General features: G+C 34.8%; 2 protein-coding genes across 2 annotated transcripts; both read left to right on the top strand.

The window, feature by feature from the left end:
• Positions 1-255: 255 nt before the first annotated feature.
• LOC148566689 (stilbene synthase 3-like) lies at positions 256-2,017 on the top strand. The gene is made up of 2 exons (XM_088483905.1): positions 256-509; positions 871-2,017. Exons 1-2 carry the CDS (start codon positions 332-334, stop codon positions 1,860-1,862), a joined length of 1,170 nt encoding a protein of 389 aa, XP_088340031.1. The 5' UTR covers positions 256-331; the 3' UTR covers positions 1,863-2,017.
• A 5,308-nt stretch (positions 2,018-7,325) lies between these two features.
• On the top strand, positions 7,326-9,158 carry LOC107638918 (stilbene synthase 3). Its single transcript, XM_016342315.3, has 2 exons — positions 7,326-7,593; positions 7,952-9,158. The coding sequence occupies exons 1-2, from the start codon at positions 7,416-7,418 to the stop codon at positions 8,941-8,943; spliced, it is 1,170 nt and encodes a 389-aa protein (XP_016197801.1). The 5' UTR covers positions 7,326-7,415; the 3' UTR covers positions 8,944-9,158.
• The last annotated feature ends 5,814 nt before the right edge of the window (positions 9,159-14,972 follow it).

Below are 14,972 nucleotides of genomic sequence, written 5' to 3' on the forward strand. Positions count from 1 at the left end.
GACATTATTGGTCAAGAATTGCAGCGGGGACATTATTGCTGAACAGGGACATTATTCGGAGTCTACTATACTATATGATTGAGAACATCGTCTTTGAAGTTAACTAATTAAATAATAATCATTGTCATTTTGTCACTATCATCACTACACTTTTAAGATGAGCACGTTTTCTATATATCCAATATTGACCATTTAATTCCACATATGCCCCGACTCTCATGCATATAAATATCCCCTCTCCCTGCCCAAGTCTTCATCAAATCAAAATACCTTTCTTATTCCAAAGAACATATCTAAGCTTTTCTATCCCAAAAAACACAGCTAAGAAAAGATGGTGTCTGTGAGTGGAATTCGCAAGGTTCAAAGGGCAGAAGGTCCAGCAACTGTATTGGCAATTGGAACAGCAAATCCACCGAACTGTATTGATCAGAGTACATATGCAGATTATTATTTTAGAGTAACCAATAGCGAACACATGACTGATCTCAAGAAGAAATTTCAGCGCATCTGTATGTATTTTTATTAAGCATTCTATATTTGTTTTATTTAATATTTATCAAAGTAAAATTCATTCTTTTATTTTTATATTAATTAATACGCAATAATTTAACATATTATACAACATATCATATTTGCTGCTTAATATTAACAATAATAATTACTTAATAATAAATTATTTCAATAGTTATAAAATAAATTATTTCAATAGTTATAAATTTGGATAAACTATTAAAATAATGAGACATGAACGTTCAAGTCACTATAAAAATAACTCAAAAATAACATTATTATTGATGTGTGTATGTGTATGTCGTTTTCTAAATGTCATCAAGGGTATTGATGGATGTGAATTTCATATTATTATTTCAGGTGAGAGAACACAGATCAAGAACAGACATATGTACTTAACAGAAGAGATACTGAAAGAGAACCCTAACATATGCGCATACAAGGCACCGTCGTTGGATGCAAGAGAAGACATGATGATCAGGGAGGTACCAAGGGTTGGAAAAGAGGCTGCAACCAAGGCCATCAAGGAATGGGGCCAGCCAATGTCTAAGATCACACATTTGATCTTCTGCACCACCAGCGGCGTTGCGTTGCCTGGCGTTGATTACGAACTCATCGTACTCTTAGGGCTTGACCCATGTGTCAAGAGGTACATGATGTACCACCAAGGCTGCTTCGCTGGCGGCACTGTCCTTCGTTTGGCTAAGGACTTGGCAGAGAACAACAAGGATGCTCGTGTGCTTATTGTTTGTTCTGAGAATACTGCAGTCACTTTCCGTGGTCCTAGTGAGACAGACATGGATAGTCTTGTAGGGCAAGCATTGTTTGCGGATGGAGCTGCTGCGATTATCATTGGTTCTGATCCTATACCACAGGTTGAGAAGCCTATCTTTGAGCTTGTTTCGACTGATCAAAAACTTGTCCCTAACAGCCATGGAGCCATCGGTGGTCTCCTTCGTGAAGTTGGACTTACATTCTATCTTAACAAGAGTGTTCCTGATATTATTTCCCAAAATATCAACGACGCACTCAGTAAAGCTTTTGATCCATTGGGTATATCTGATTATAACTCAATATTTTGGATTGCACACCCTGGTGGACGTGCAATTTTGGACCAGGTTGAACAGAAGGTGAATTTGAAACCAGAGAAAATGAAAGCCACTAGAGATGTGCTTAGCAATTATGGTAACATGTCAAGTGCATGTGTGTTTTTCATCATGGATTTGATGAGGAAGAAGTCCCTTGAAGGAGGGCTTAAAACCACTGGAGAAGGACTTGATTGGGGTGTTCTTTTTGGTTTTGGTCCTGGTCTCACTATTGAAACAGTTGTTCTTCGTAGCGTAGCCATATGATGTAGTTTATTATATATCTCTGCATATATATGTTATTTTTTAATAATTTTCTTTTGCTCCAAAATAAGATCCTGAAAACTTAGACAAAGATGTCTAAAGTTATTTTTTTATGCAAAAATTCAATGTCAAAGTTTGTAACTGTTAGTAAAGTATAATTCAAATTCTTTTTGATTGATTGAGCAGCATGACACATACCAATATTTGGGTTGCAATTTTATGTGAGAACAACTATAAACACCTTTGTATGAGTTCCCATTTAAGATAAAGTAAAAAAGTATTAGGTCCGATAGTATAAGACTTGATGTATGCGTTTGTAATTTTTATATTATCGTGTGTTTGAAGCATTTCATATAATTATAAATTATATAATGGGTAAAGTACTGCTTTCGATTTTAATGTTTGAAATAAATCTTAATTTTATATTTAATATTTGACCTGAGTATTACTTTTATTGTCTAATTTTCAATATGTTGTTATACAAGTTTGAAATACAATTATACAGTAGTTGAAATACATTGCAAAAATAATGGCAGTTTTTGAAACCGCCGGTATCGACTAGTTATTCTATTATTTTTTATATCTTATAGGATAGAATGTACCAAATGCGACTTTTTTATGGGATGTACTTACAAACGGCGTAAATGTAAATAATAGTAATTAGGAATCCGGAATAATTTTTATCTCAGTGTTCAATCAGACATATTTACTCAAGAGATTTTAAACCAATAAATAAAGTTTGGAAGATGTTTATAATTGATTATAGAGTAGTCAGCATCATGAGTGCTGGATTATTGGATTAAAGCTAGACCCCTTCCCCTGTTTTTTTTTTTTTTTTGTAAGTCTGATTGGACAACATTTCAAAAGCATATGTCCTATTCTCAATGATATGAAGCCGTTTGAGTACAGAGGATTTTTGACGTGTTGATGGGGTTGGTGATTTTGATTTTTTTTTTATTTTTAGAGAATTTTGATTCTAATTTAAATATACTATTTTTAGGGATATTAATTTGTATTTTAAATATATAAAAAAAGAACGTTCGATGTTAGTTCTAAAAAAGAATGAGGTGCTAATTTGATTCCACAAAATTTTGGGGATCAATTTGATTTACATATGTGAAATTTAATAAACTATTTTCGATAGATTCTTTTGCTATTCCTAACGACAAATACTATTGTTTAAAGAGACATTTACATTTACACTATCTTCTCCTGTTACATATCTAAATGACTTTTTTTCCATTTACTTGTAAAATATACATTATTTTTTTTTTTTGTTCACTCGTGTGACCTAAAAAAAGAAAAAATAATAAAAACAAAGACAAAGGAAAGAAAGAAAACAGCAGGGCAGGGATGAAACACCCTAACCCTGTTGAGCAAGAATTGGGTCGACTTCCATAGGTGGATTAATCCAATATACTGCAATTCCATCCCTCTGCGCTCCCAACTCGCATCGTAATTTAACTTAATTAGCAAAACCTTTCTCTAGTCCAACTCGCAAATGTTTTGCCAATTCCATAGTTGCTGTAAATATATAAAAATGTGATCAGTTAAAATGAAAAAAATTATAAATTAACTAACAGATCTTGAATAATTCGAATATTAAAATAATAAAAAATACATGTTTTTTTATTAATAGATATAGATGAAGATAAAAGATATTATTGAAATAAAAATAAAAATTTATATACAAATTAAACTCCAATCATTGTTATATACAATGGTGTTGGTAAGCTTTAGTCACTAAAATATTTTTTTGCTTTAATTCACGTTTTAAAACTGTAACTATTAGGTATAAAAAACCATAATCTTTGATTTATAATCACGGTTTTGAATAGAAGTCACAGTTTTCAACCATGACTAATATATATAGTCACGACTTTTAAGAAAAGGTCACATCCTTTTCTTACAAAGTGAAAAACAGCATTTTTTATTTATAGTCCCATTTCACAACTGTGACCTTAGTCATGTCATAGTTACAAGTTTTAATCGTAACATTATCCATTTTATAATCATAGTTTTTAACTGTGACCATAATCCTTTTATTACCACGGTTTCTAACTGTGACCTTAACTCTACTTATAGTCACAATTTTTAATTGTGACATTAGACTATTTTATAGTTATGGTTAAAAACCGTGATATTTGGTCTTTTTTTTTTCTTTAAAATATGATAACTATGATCGCAATTTATAAACGTGAGATTTAAGTTTTTTTTTATTTAGTCAAAAAAAAGCCAAATATTTTTTTTCTCAACTATCCTACAAAATGTATCAAATAAGTTTAATAAAAGACGCAAATCTGACTTGATAAATTGTATTTTGATATATGTAATACAAATATAACTTTACAGTAAAATTTAGATTAGACACCAAATAGGTCTCAAATTATACAAGTTTAGTTACATTATATTATCACAATGCTTATAAGAAAAACCTATAAAAAAAAATCACAATGATACCAAAATATTACAATTAAGTAACAGCAAGATATAACCCAGAATTTATTCAGGGTGGGATAAGTACTATTTTTGTCTTTAAGATTTAAGGTTAAAATCAAAATTGTCCTTAATTTTTTTTTTTGTCAAAATAGTCTCCAACGTTACATTTAGTATTAAAATTATCCGTTTTAACACAATAACAATACCTTTTGTCAGCATCACCACACCATTGTCTCTCTCTCCATGGTCACCACTCACCACCACTAACAATACCACATTTCAAATCTTTCAAATTCAATAACAACAAGAAAAAAATTCTCCTTCAAATTCAACAACAACAACAAAGAAGACAGAGAGCCTAACTTCAAAAAATATTGAACCCTAATTTAAAATCATTGAAGATTCTAATTTAAAATCCTTGAACCCTAACTTTAAAAATTAGGAACCTGAATCCTAACTTCCATGGTAGTAGTGGCACTAAATGCAGACGATGATGATATTGCATAGAAAAGCTACGGTGACAAGGTGTCATAGAGGCGGCGGCAAGAGACAACAGAGAGGTGTGAGCAAGGAGACGAGGGGAGGTACGGGGCGGTGTTGCCGGAATGCGAGGAGAGTCGCTGGTGGTGTGGCAAGGGAGAAGACAGAAAGCCAAACTGCATCACCAGGACAGTATTGTGACTGGGGAGAAGACGGAGAGTTAAATCGCGTGGAGAGAATTGATGGAAGAGAGTCAGAAGGAAACTAAAAGTAACATATATAACATGCAAATAATATAAATTATTCTAAGAACAAACTAGGTTAATTTCTTGTCTTATCTTATATTTTAGTATGCTTTTTATGTGCAAAGCCACTTTTTTATTGATGATGATGATGAGGAGTTTTTTTGGAGGGCTTTCAAGTATAGGACAAGTAAGTGATTTAGTCAAATGATGTCGGATATCTGTGAGGGTATGGATACAATCCACGAATGGCTAATTCCTGCTTACAAAAAGGTGTTGGAAAGGTACTGAAAAATAGATGAGAAATAAAAAAAATATAAGAAAAAAAGCAAGGGAAAATTGAGCGTCACTCTTAGGTGGTTCTGTCCATTGCGGTGGTTCTATTCCACTGAGTTCAACTATAGAGAGGATGGTAACATAATTTAAGTGGCTTTAGATCTTATTTAATAGACATTTATTTATGTAAAATTTTTCTTATTTTGTATTTTATGTGAAATATAGAAGAAGCAGTTACGTTGGGCCGTACACCAACTAACAAGGAAGTCTTCAAGAAAACCCACAGACTTAAAAGTGACAAGTCTAAATTGGTGGACAAGCGCTCTCAAGACACTCATGTGAGATATACTATAAATATTAAATTATTAATTAATTAAAATATTATATAAATGTGGTCTTGGATTTGTTGTTTATACACGTGCCTTATGATTTTCTTATGGTTTTATGTGAAAATAGCTTTTGTTCCAATTCTTATTGAGAAACATGTATTGATATACTGTATGTTAGGAAACTGTTACTGGAATAAACCAGTTAAAAAACTGTTACATAAGAAGACATAACGGTGTTGTTTAGTCGATAGCTACCATTCTAATTCTAGTGCACAAGAAGAAGAAGGATTCAGGGATAGATATCCTTTGTAGTAATTTTTTTATTTGTTGTTTTAAAGTAGGGGAATAGATCTCATAGAGAGGGCAAGTAAAATACAAAAGAGCGAGAGTGAGAGAGACAAAAATCCGACGGTAATTTGTGTAGAAGAATTATCGATAGAAAAAATCTGTCGGTAAGTAATTTTCGACAAAACTTTTACAGAAGGACAAAATCTGTCGGTAATTTTGTCGATAACTAAATATCCGTCTGTAATAAAGATCAAATCTACCTGTAAATTCATCTGTAATAAGCAATTTTTTAATTGTGTATCATAGTTTAATTAAAGCTAAAAATGTTATAGTGAGTTTTGGATTCGATGACTATGATGTTAAAAAAAATGTTATTGTATGGTCTTTAATTTCCATGACAGTCCTTAATATTATGCTAAATTCAATTTATTCTTGGGATATTTGAGATGATATATATATATATATATTGAGGAGTATCTGTGGTTCCACAGTTTTACAAGTTTATAAGTTGTGAAGTGCACTATTTTTTATGAAAATATCTTTTCCACCGGTAAAAAGATGAGAGTGGCTATAGTAATAAAAATTTTAGTAGTATAAAATAATATAGTCAATTATATTATTATTTTATTTGTTCAAACAGGACTACTAATTAACTAAAGACCAGACTCATATATGGTGGTAGACTCCAGTGTCATCCACCAAACTCCTCTTACACCCAGTCAAACACATCGGCTTTCAATATTGAAATTTAATAAGATCACCTTAATTATAAATAATTAAATATCCTATAAGTACACTATTAGTTAATAAATCACACACATATTTTTGCTTCGAAGATATTTAATTTCAACATGACATGGATGTAATGCATGGTAATAAGCACGTGTGCCCAACTACCTACGGGATGCACTTATTCATATCCTTCATACTTTAGATATATGTAATGTAAATAAACAGAGTCGCCAGACATTAAATAAAAGATTTCTATAATATGATTGTTTGCATACATGAGATAAAAGAGGAAATTAAAAGAAATAACAAATACTATATTCTACCAACCACACAAAATGGACCCATACATCAACCACTAAAGACGAAAAGATCTCTAAACAAATATGCCGCCGATCTAGTCCGCCATCCACACAATATCATGAATTAAATAACACTAAAACTACACAATATATGTAACATGATACATGCACAATCAATCAATCAAAGTCAAAGCAAAACAATTAAACAACCAAGAAGTCAGAATACTTCGTTTTTGAAGTTAACTAATTAAATAATAATCATTGTCACCATTACGACACTTTGAGTTAGCACGTTTTCTATGTAAGTTCCAATTCCCCCATTTAATTCCACATATGCCCCTACTCATGCATATAAATATTCCCCTTCTCTCTGCCTAAGTCTTCACCAAAATACAAAGCACATAGCTAAAGTTTGCTCTCCCAAAGAACATAGCTAAGCTTTGTTGTCCCAAAGAACACAGCTAGGAAAAGATGGTGGCCGTTAGTGAGATCCGCATGGCTCAAAGGGCAGAAGGCCCTGCAACTGTATTGGCGATTGGTACAGCAAATCCACCAAACTGTGTTGATCAGAGTACATATGCAGATTATTATTTTAGAGTCACCAACAGTGAGCATATGACCGATCTTAAGAAGAAGTTTCAGCGCATTTGTATGTATTTTTATTAATTAAGTATTTTAATTTTATTTTATTTAATATTTATCAAAAAATTTTATCGTTTTACTTTTATATTACTTAAAACAGAAAATTAACATATTATACAATATATCATATTCACTGTTTGATGATAATAATAATAATAATAATAATAATAATAATAATAATAATAATAATAAATATATAGCATTATTTCCATAATTATAAATTTATAAAAACTATATATTCAAATGGTATTTAAAGATTTAAGTCACTACAAAAATAACTCAAGAATAACATTATTACTATATATATCATTTTCTAAACTTTATCAAAGGTAATGATGGATGTGAATTACACATTTTTATTTCAGGTGAGAGAACACAGATCAAGAACAGACATATGTACTTAACAGAAGAGATACTAAAAGAAAATCCTAACATGTGTGCATACAAGGCACCGTCATTGGATGCAAGAGAAGACATGATGATCAGGGAGGTACCAAGAGTTGGAAAAGAGGCTGCAACCAAGGCCATCAAGGAATGGGGCCAGCCAATGTCTAAGATCACACATTTGATCTTCTGCACCACCAGCGGCGTTGCGTTGCCTGGCGTTGATTACGAACTCATCGTACTTTTAGGGCTGGACCCATGCGTCAAGAGGTACATGATGTACCACCAAGGTTGCTTCGCTGGTGGCACTGTCCTTCGTTTGGCTAAGGACTTGGCTGAAAACAACAAGGATGCTCGTGTACTTATCGTTTGTTCTGAGAATACCGCAGTCACTTTCCGCGGTCCTAGTGAGACAGACATGGATAGTCTTGTAGGACAAGCATTGTTTGCCGATGGAGCTGCTGCGATTATCATTGGTTCTGATCCTGTGCCAGAGGTTGAGAAGCCTATCTTTGAGCTTGTTTCGACCGATCAAAAACTTGTCCCTGGCAGCCATGGAGCCATCGGTGGTCTCCTTCGTGAAGTTGGACTTACATTCTATCTTAACAAGAGTGTTCCTGATATTATTTCGCAAAATATCAATGACGCGCTCAATAAAGCTTTTGATCCATTGGGTATTTCTGATTATAACTCAATATTTTGGATTGCACATCCTGGTGGGCGTGCAATTTTGGACCAGGTTGAACAGAAGGTGAACTTGAAGCCAGAGAAGATGAAAGCCACTAGAGATGTGCTTAGCAATTATGGTAACATGTCAAGTGCCTGTGTGTTCTTCATTATGGATTTGATGAGGAAGAGGTCTCTTGAAGAAGGACTTAAAACTACCGGAGAAGGACTTGATTGGGGTGTGCTTTTTGGCTTTGGTCCTGGTCTCACTATTGAAACTGTCGTTCTCCGCAGTGTGGCCATATAATGCACTTAATTATGCATATATGCGATTGTGTTATTTTTTAATAATTTTCTTTGGCTCTAAAATAAGCTAAGGTGCTGAATGGCTCATATATTATTAGATGAGTGAAAAATTAAAAAAAGATGTCCAAAGTTAATTCTTTATGCAAACATCATTCAATATCAAAGTCTGTAATTGTTAGTAAAAAATTATATCAAATTCTTTTCAATCGAGCAGCATAACACATGCCTTTATTGATTGGGTTGTAATTTAAGTCTGATTGCACTGTGCACAACATTTCAAAAGTATATGTCTCCTATTCTCAATCATATGAAACCGTTTGAGTACACAGCATTTTTTGATAGGGTTGGTGATTTTGATTTGTTAGATTAGTTTGTTAGGGTTTGGTTTTTTATTTTTAGGGAATTTTTATTCTAATTTAAATATACTGATTTTTAGGGATTTTTGTATCTTAAATATATGAGAGAAAAAAGTGAGACGTTAATTTCTAAAAAAACGAGGTGCTAATTTGGTTCGACAAAACTTTGGGAGATCAATTTGAATTACATATGTGAAGTTTGATAAATTATTTTGGCTATTTACTCATAAAAAGTTATTAAATGTGTAGTTGTATTTACATTTTTTTTATTAACAACGGGGTTTAATGGTAAAAGAAAAATAAACTAAAAGACAATACTTGAAAATGAGATACCGATAAAATCAGCATGAAGACGAAGAGAAGTACAAAAGGATAAATTAATGAATTTACATTATTCATACTAAGGTAATATATTTATTGATATCTCTTTTTCTAAAATTTAATTGGTATATGTATCTGTGTTTTGCACGGAATAATATAAAATTAATTAAATTAAAATTTTAACTATTTTTAATATTAAAAATAAGAAAATCAATGGCTAATAATTTTTTATTTATTTTCGAAGTATAACAATCACTCGTTAATAATAATATATAGTTTGTGATTAAATTAAAATATTTATATTAGAATCCTATCTTTTCAAAGATTTCTCTTTAAATAACATTAGGGGTTGAATTTGTAGATATTTTTTCATGATTTATGAGTAAAACTTTTAAATCCTCTTACACTAATTTTAAAACCGATTTGAGCAAGTACAATCTAACATGAGATAATTTTTTTTTCTTGAATTCCCTTTTTTGTTATCATAGCAAAAGAAACTATTATGAAAAATTGTTTTTGTTAAAATCTACTTAGAATTGTTTTATATTCTAGTAACATATTTATTCTTGGTACTAAATTAATATGACCAACATTGTCACTTGTTGAAACTTATCAATATATTTTATCTATTCTTGAGTTGAAGTAGCTGTATTTGTACCTAAAAACGGTTTTATATTTTTTTTTTGTTAGTTTAACGCTTACCAAAACTATCAAAGATAAGATGAACGCACAATACTACAAGAAAAATGTTGAGTACCGTCGAATTTACCGTTGGATTCTTCAAATATATCCGACGGTGTTGAAACTTATCAATATATTTTATCTATTCTTGAGTTGAAGTAGCTGTATTTGTACCTAAAAACGGTTTTATATTTTTTTTTTGTTAGTTTAACGCTTACCAAAACTATCAAAGATAAGATGAACGCACAATACTACAAGAAAAATGTTGAGTACCGTCGAATTTACCGTTGGATTCTTCAAATATATCCGACGGTGATGAATTCATCGTCGAATTTACCGTCGGAAAAAATCAGGCAGTATAAACCTCGCCGGTAAATGTTTACCGTCGGATTTTGCGACGAATTACTAGCTCAAAAAACCAATTGGTTATCGGCGGATTTTTCCGACAGTAACGTTGGTGGCCAAAAAAGTTGTTTCGCGCCATGTTATCGTCGGATTATTCCTACGGTAATTCCAACGGTAATGTCATTTTTTTCAAATTTTAAATAAATGGTCAATATTAATTTTAAATTTAAATTATTTTTACACAATTAGTGATCAATTCATAAATAATACAATGTGCTAATTAAATAAAAGCCATGTACACCAAAAAAAATATATGAAACAGTAATACAAAAACCTAATATCTACAGATCCAGGTAGTCATCGTCAGTTCCGTGGCACTGAGTCGGTGGTGCAGGACGCGGTGACGATGTCCGTGTGCCATCAGCACTACCGCTTCCACTTGTAGCAGGATCGTTGCCACCAGCAGGGTTGATGCCAGCGGCATGCAACTGGGCCTGGTATACCTCCATCTGAGCCTCCATACGCTGCATCCGCCCCAGCGACTCCTTAAACTTTAACTTGAGCTCATTTGTAAACGTCACACGGGTGAGGATCTCCTGATACCTCTCTCGATAATCTTTAAGCTCCTGCACCCGGAGCCTCAAATCCACGCCTTCCTCGGGCTGGACGGCTCGACTGGTGGCGGAGCCTGATGACGGCCTCAACATCGAGGTGCAGAGGCTACTGGCGAAGAATGATCCCATCCCGTGTTCGCAGTTATTGTATGGGGCTGAGGTCGCAGATCCATCGGCGACGTCCTCCCCACTTTGCTGAGACTGCTGAGTCATGGCCTCTAGTCTCTGTGTGTAGGACTCCGGTGCAATTAACACAAGTTACTGTGTGATTAGTAAGCTAAGACAGATGTGCAGTTAATATCTAATAATTTTATAGCAGAAGATAATCAGACATATGTTTACTCACATAATGGTCCTGAGACCGCTGATCAACAAATTTTTCTTTGTTCTCCTTTAGCGTGTGGGTGTACTTGATGGTCTCCGCCAATGTGTCCTTGCGGTCGAACGATTTCAACTACACAAGTTGCATTGAAATACAAAATTATTAGAATGCCTAGTCATGATATGCAAAATAGATAACATAACGAAGTTATTAACAATATTAAAGGTACTACATACCAGCCTGGCCTTCGTCTTTATGAAGGTCGCCGAGCTACTGGTGTACTTTGACGACCTCTCCGATGCCCTGTTAGCTCGGTTGGTGAGACGCTGATGCCTGAACCCTAAATCGGTCTCCCGATGACTGATAAACCACTATTTTATGGTTTATATTGTGTTTAATTGTGTGGTTTTATCATGATCCTTACCCACTTATTCATTAATTTAGCATGCATTTATATTTCCTTCCTGAAATTATTACATGATTGAAAACTCCTTTATTCCATTCGATGCCATGACCTGTGTGTTAAGCGTTTCAGGCTTTATAGGGCATGAATGAGTTGGAGATTGGAAAGGAAGCTAGCAAAAATGGAAGGAACACAAGAAATTGAGGAGATAACCAGCGAGAAGTGATGCGGCCGCATGGCTCATGCGACTGCGCGAAAGAGGAGAAATCGCAGTGACGCGGCCGCATGGCTCACGCGACCGCACGGACTGGAAAAGCACGAGCGACGCGGAGGCGTGGACGACGCGAACGCATGGCAAGGAAAAGCGCGAATGACGCGTCCGCATGGATGACGCGATCACGTGACATGCGCGATCTGCAGGATTCGCTGGGGGCGATTTGGACCCTATTTTGACCTAGTTCTCGGCCCAGAACAGCAGACTAGAGCCAGAGAACATGCAGAAACCAGGGACAACATTCATTCTACACAGTTTTAGTTTTTAGATCTAGTTTTACTCCTCCCCTAGGTTTTCTCTCGGAAGACATTGATAGTTCTTAGGATTTTATTTTCTCTAGCTTTTTGCATTGGGATATTGAGAAGAGTTATCACCTCATCAAGACTTCGTCATTCTAGTTCGTTTTCTTTACTTGGCTTACTCTTCCATGTTCTTTGCTTTGCTTAATTTTACCATTGGAATATTTTTAGGATTATTTAATACAAGGATCATTTTTATTTTTAATTGACTATTTTAATTTTTATTTACAATGTCTTTCTTTAATTCCTTTTCATATGCTATGAATTTTACCTTTACAATGAGTGAGTAGTTCCCTAACTTGATGGGGAGTTGATTAAAAGGAACCCTTGAGTTGGAAGATTGTAATTGGGTTATTGTTGGTTTGCTCTCTAGTTCCTGACACCAATCCTCCCAAGAGTGGATTGGGACTTGTGGATAGAATAGTATTCCAACTTGTTTTACCTTTCCTTACTTAGTAAAGGATAACTAAATGAAATAACTCTCAATTGTCAATTAATCTTAAGAGTGTTCCATCAAGAATAGGGCTTCCATGTAATCAACTCCCAGTCAAGGCTTTTATTTACATTATTCAATTTCATGAATTTAATTTCCTGTTTACTCAACTCAAACCTTTTCGAAAACATCTGATTAATAAAATAGCACCCTTTCCTGCAACTCGTTGGGAGACGACCTGGGATTCATACTCCCAGTATTTTAAATTTCAATTTTCTGTGACACCTTTCTAAATTGAGCGGTGGATTTCTGGCGAGTTAAGAACTATACTTGCAACGCATATATTCTAATAATTTTTAATTCACCAATTTATGCCCACATCAATTTTTGGCGCCGTTGCCGGGGAGTTGCAATAGAGTGCTAAAGTTATTAATTAGAATTTATTTATTTGCATTTTATTTTATTTTGCTACTATGAGCTGCATGTTTCTTTCGCTAGATGATGCGTTCACTTCCTGATCCACACTTGCCAGTATTCGATCCTGAGATTGAAAGAACCATCTCACGAATAAGGTGAGCTCAGCGTCGGTTAGTCCTCTCTGAGGGCGGATTTGAAACGCCATCTGAGGAAGAAACCAGCCCCCGTTCTACTGATTCGGTTGATTTACGTACAGGTAACATGGCGGCAGCCAGAAGAGTTACCATCCAGGAGGAAGGAGCCCCTGATTTTACAATGCAACCGTTTCAAGCGCATCACCCAGCGGTGGCTACAGATTTCGAAATAAAGACCGCACTGCTCAATTTGATGCTCAAGTTTCATGGCTTACCTGCTCAAGAGCCTATCAAGCACCTGAGAAATTTCCAGGCAGCCTGTTCTACTGTCAGGCGAGATGGTACAGATGAAACTTTAATTCTGCTGAAAGCTTTCCCGTTTTCTCTTGAGGGAAAAGCAAGAGAGTGGTACTACACTCAACCCCTAGCAAATGTATCCAACTGGGATACGCTCAGAAAAGAGTTTTTGGAGAAATTCTTTCCATCTGAAGTTACTGATAAACTGAGGAAAGACATTTCCACGATTGTTCAAGATGACAACGAGACTCTCTTTGAATACTGGGAGCGCTTCAATAGTCTTCTGGAAGCATGCCCCACCACATGATCGACAAGATAGTGTTACTCAGCTACATCACACAGGGTATGAGGCCCCAAGATAAGACCACATTGGAAAGTGCTAGCAATGGGTCTATGAAAAAGTACAAGACCACTGATGAGGCATGGCAATTGATCAGCGACTTAGCTGAATCTACTAGGAACCACAGACAGAAGCAAGGCCGTTCAAAAGCTGTTGCAGAAGTATCCTCTAGCAGAGAGACTATTGCTCTGACTCAGAGTATCTGTGAAATGACCAACTTGCTGAAGCAAATGCAATTGAATCAACAACAAGTTCAACAAGCTCAACCTCCTTCACCACAGCAAAACCAACAGTTAGTCCCACAAAGAGTCTGCAGAATTTGTGCTGATTATAGCCATTATACTGTTGAATGCCCGCAACTCCAACAGGAAGACAACATGGTGGCATCCACTCATAACTTCTATGACCGCCCCAACCAAGGGTACAATCAAGGTGGAAATAATAACCATGGATGGCAGGACAATTCTAACCAGAATTGGAGGGACAACAATAACAGAGGAGGCAGAGATAATCAGGAAAATCAGAGGTGGAATAATAACAACAACAGGCAGCAGAACCAACCTTACAGAGCACCTCACCTGAGGCAGTCCCAAGGACCACAGAGTACCCAACAGCAGACCTCTCAATTTACTCACCCTTCTTCGTCTCCTAATGAAGAGTTACTAAAATTTTTTGAGCGAAGTCAACAGACCATGGAAAATAACATTAATGCCAGTCTGAATGGTCTGACCGCTACTTTGCAAGCTCTTGTCTCATAGATTGGATCAATGCAAAATTCCAGTAACCAACCTTCG

The sequence above is a fragment of the Arachis ipaensis genome, chromosome B4 (assembly GCF_059453495.1).
Source record: "Arachis ipaensis isolate K30076 ecotype BB chromosome B4, ASM5945349v1, whole genome shotgun sequence".
Taxonomy (NCBI): domain Eukaryota; kingdom Viridiplantae; phylum Streptophyta; class Magnoliopsida; order Fabales; family Fabaceae; genus Arachis; species Arachis ipaensis.

What these genes read in the sequence shown, in the direction of transcription:
- LOC148566689 (XM_088483905.1), top strand. Translation starts at nt 332, where the DNA reads ATGGTGTCTGTGAGTGGAATTCGCAAGGTTCAAAGGGCAGAAGGTCCA. An exon ending in GAAGAAATTTCAGCGCATCT is followed by an intron (nt 510 to 870) that starts GTATGTATTTTT and finishes TTATTATTTCAG; the next exon opens with GTGAGAGAACACAGATCAAG.
- LOC107638918 (XM_016342315.3), top strand. Translation starts at nt 7,416, where the DNA reads ATGGTGGCCGTTAGTGAGATCCGCATGGCTCAAAGGGCAGAAGGCCCT. An exon ending in GAAGAAGTTTCAGCGCATTT is followed by an intron (nt 7,594 to 7,951) that starts GTATGTATTTTT and finishes TTTTTATTTCAG; the next exon opens with GTGAGAGAACACAGATCAAG.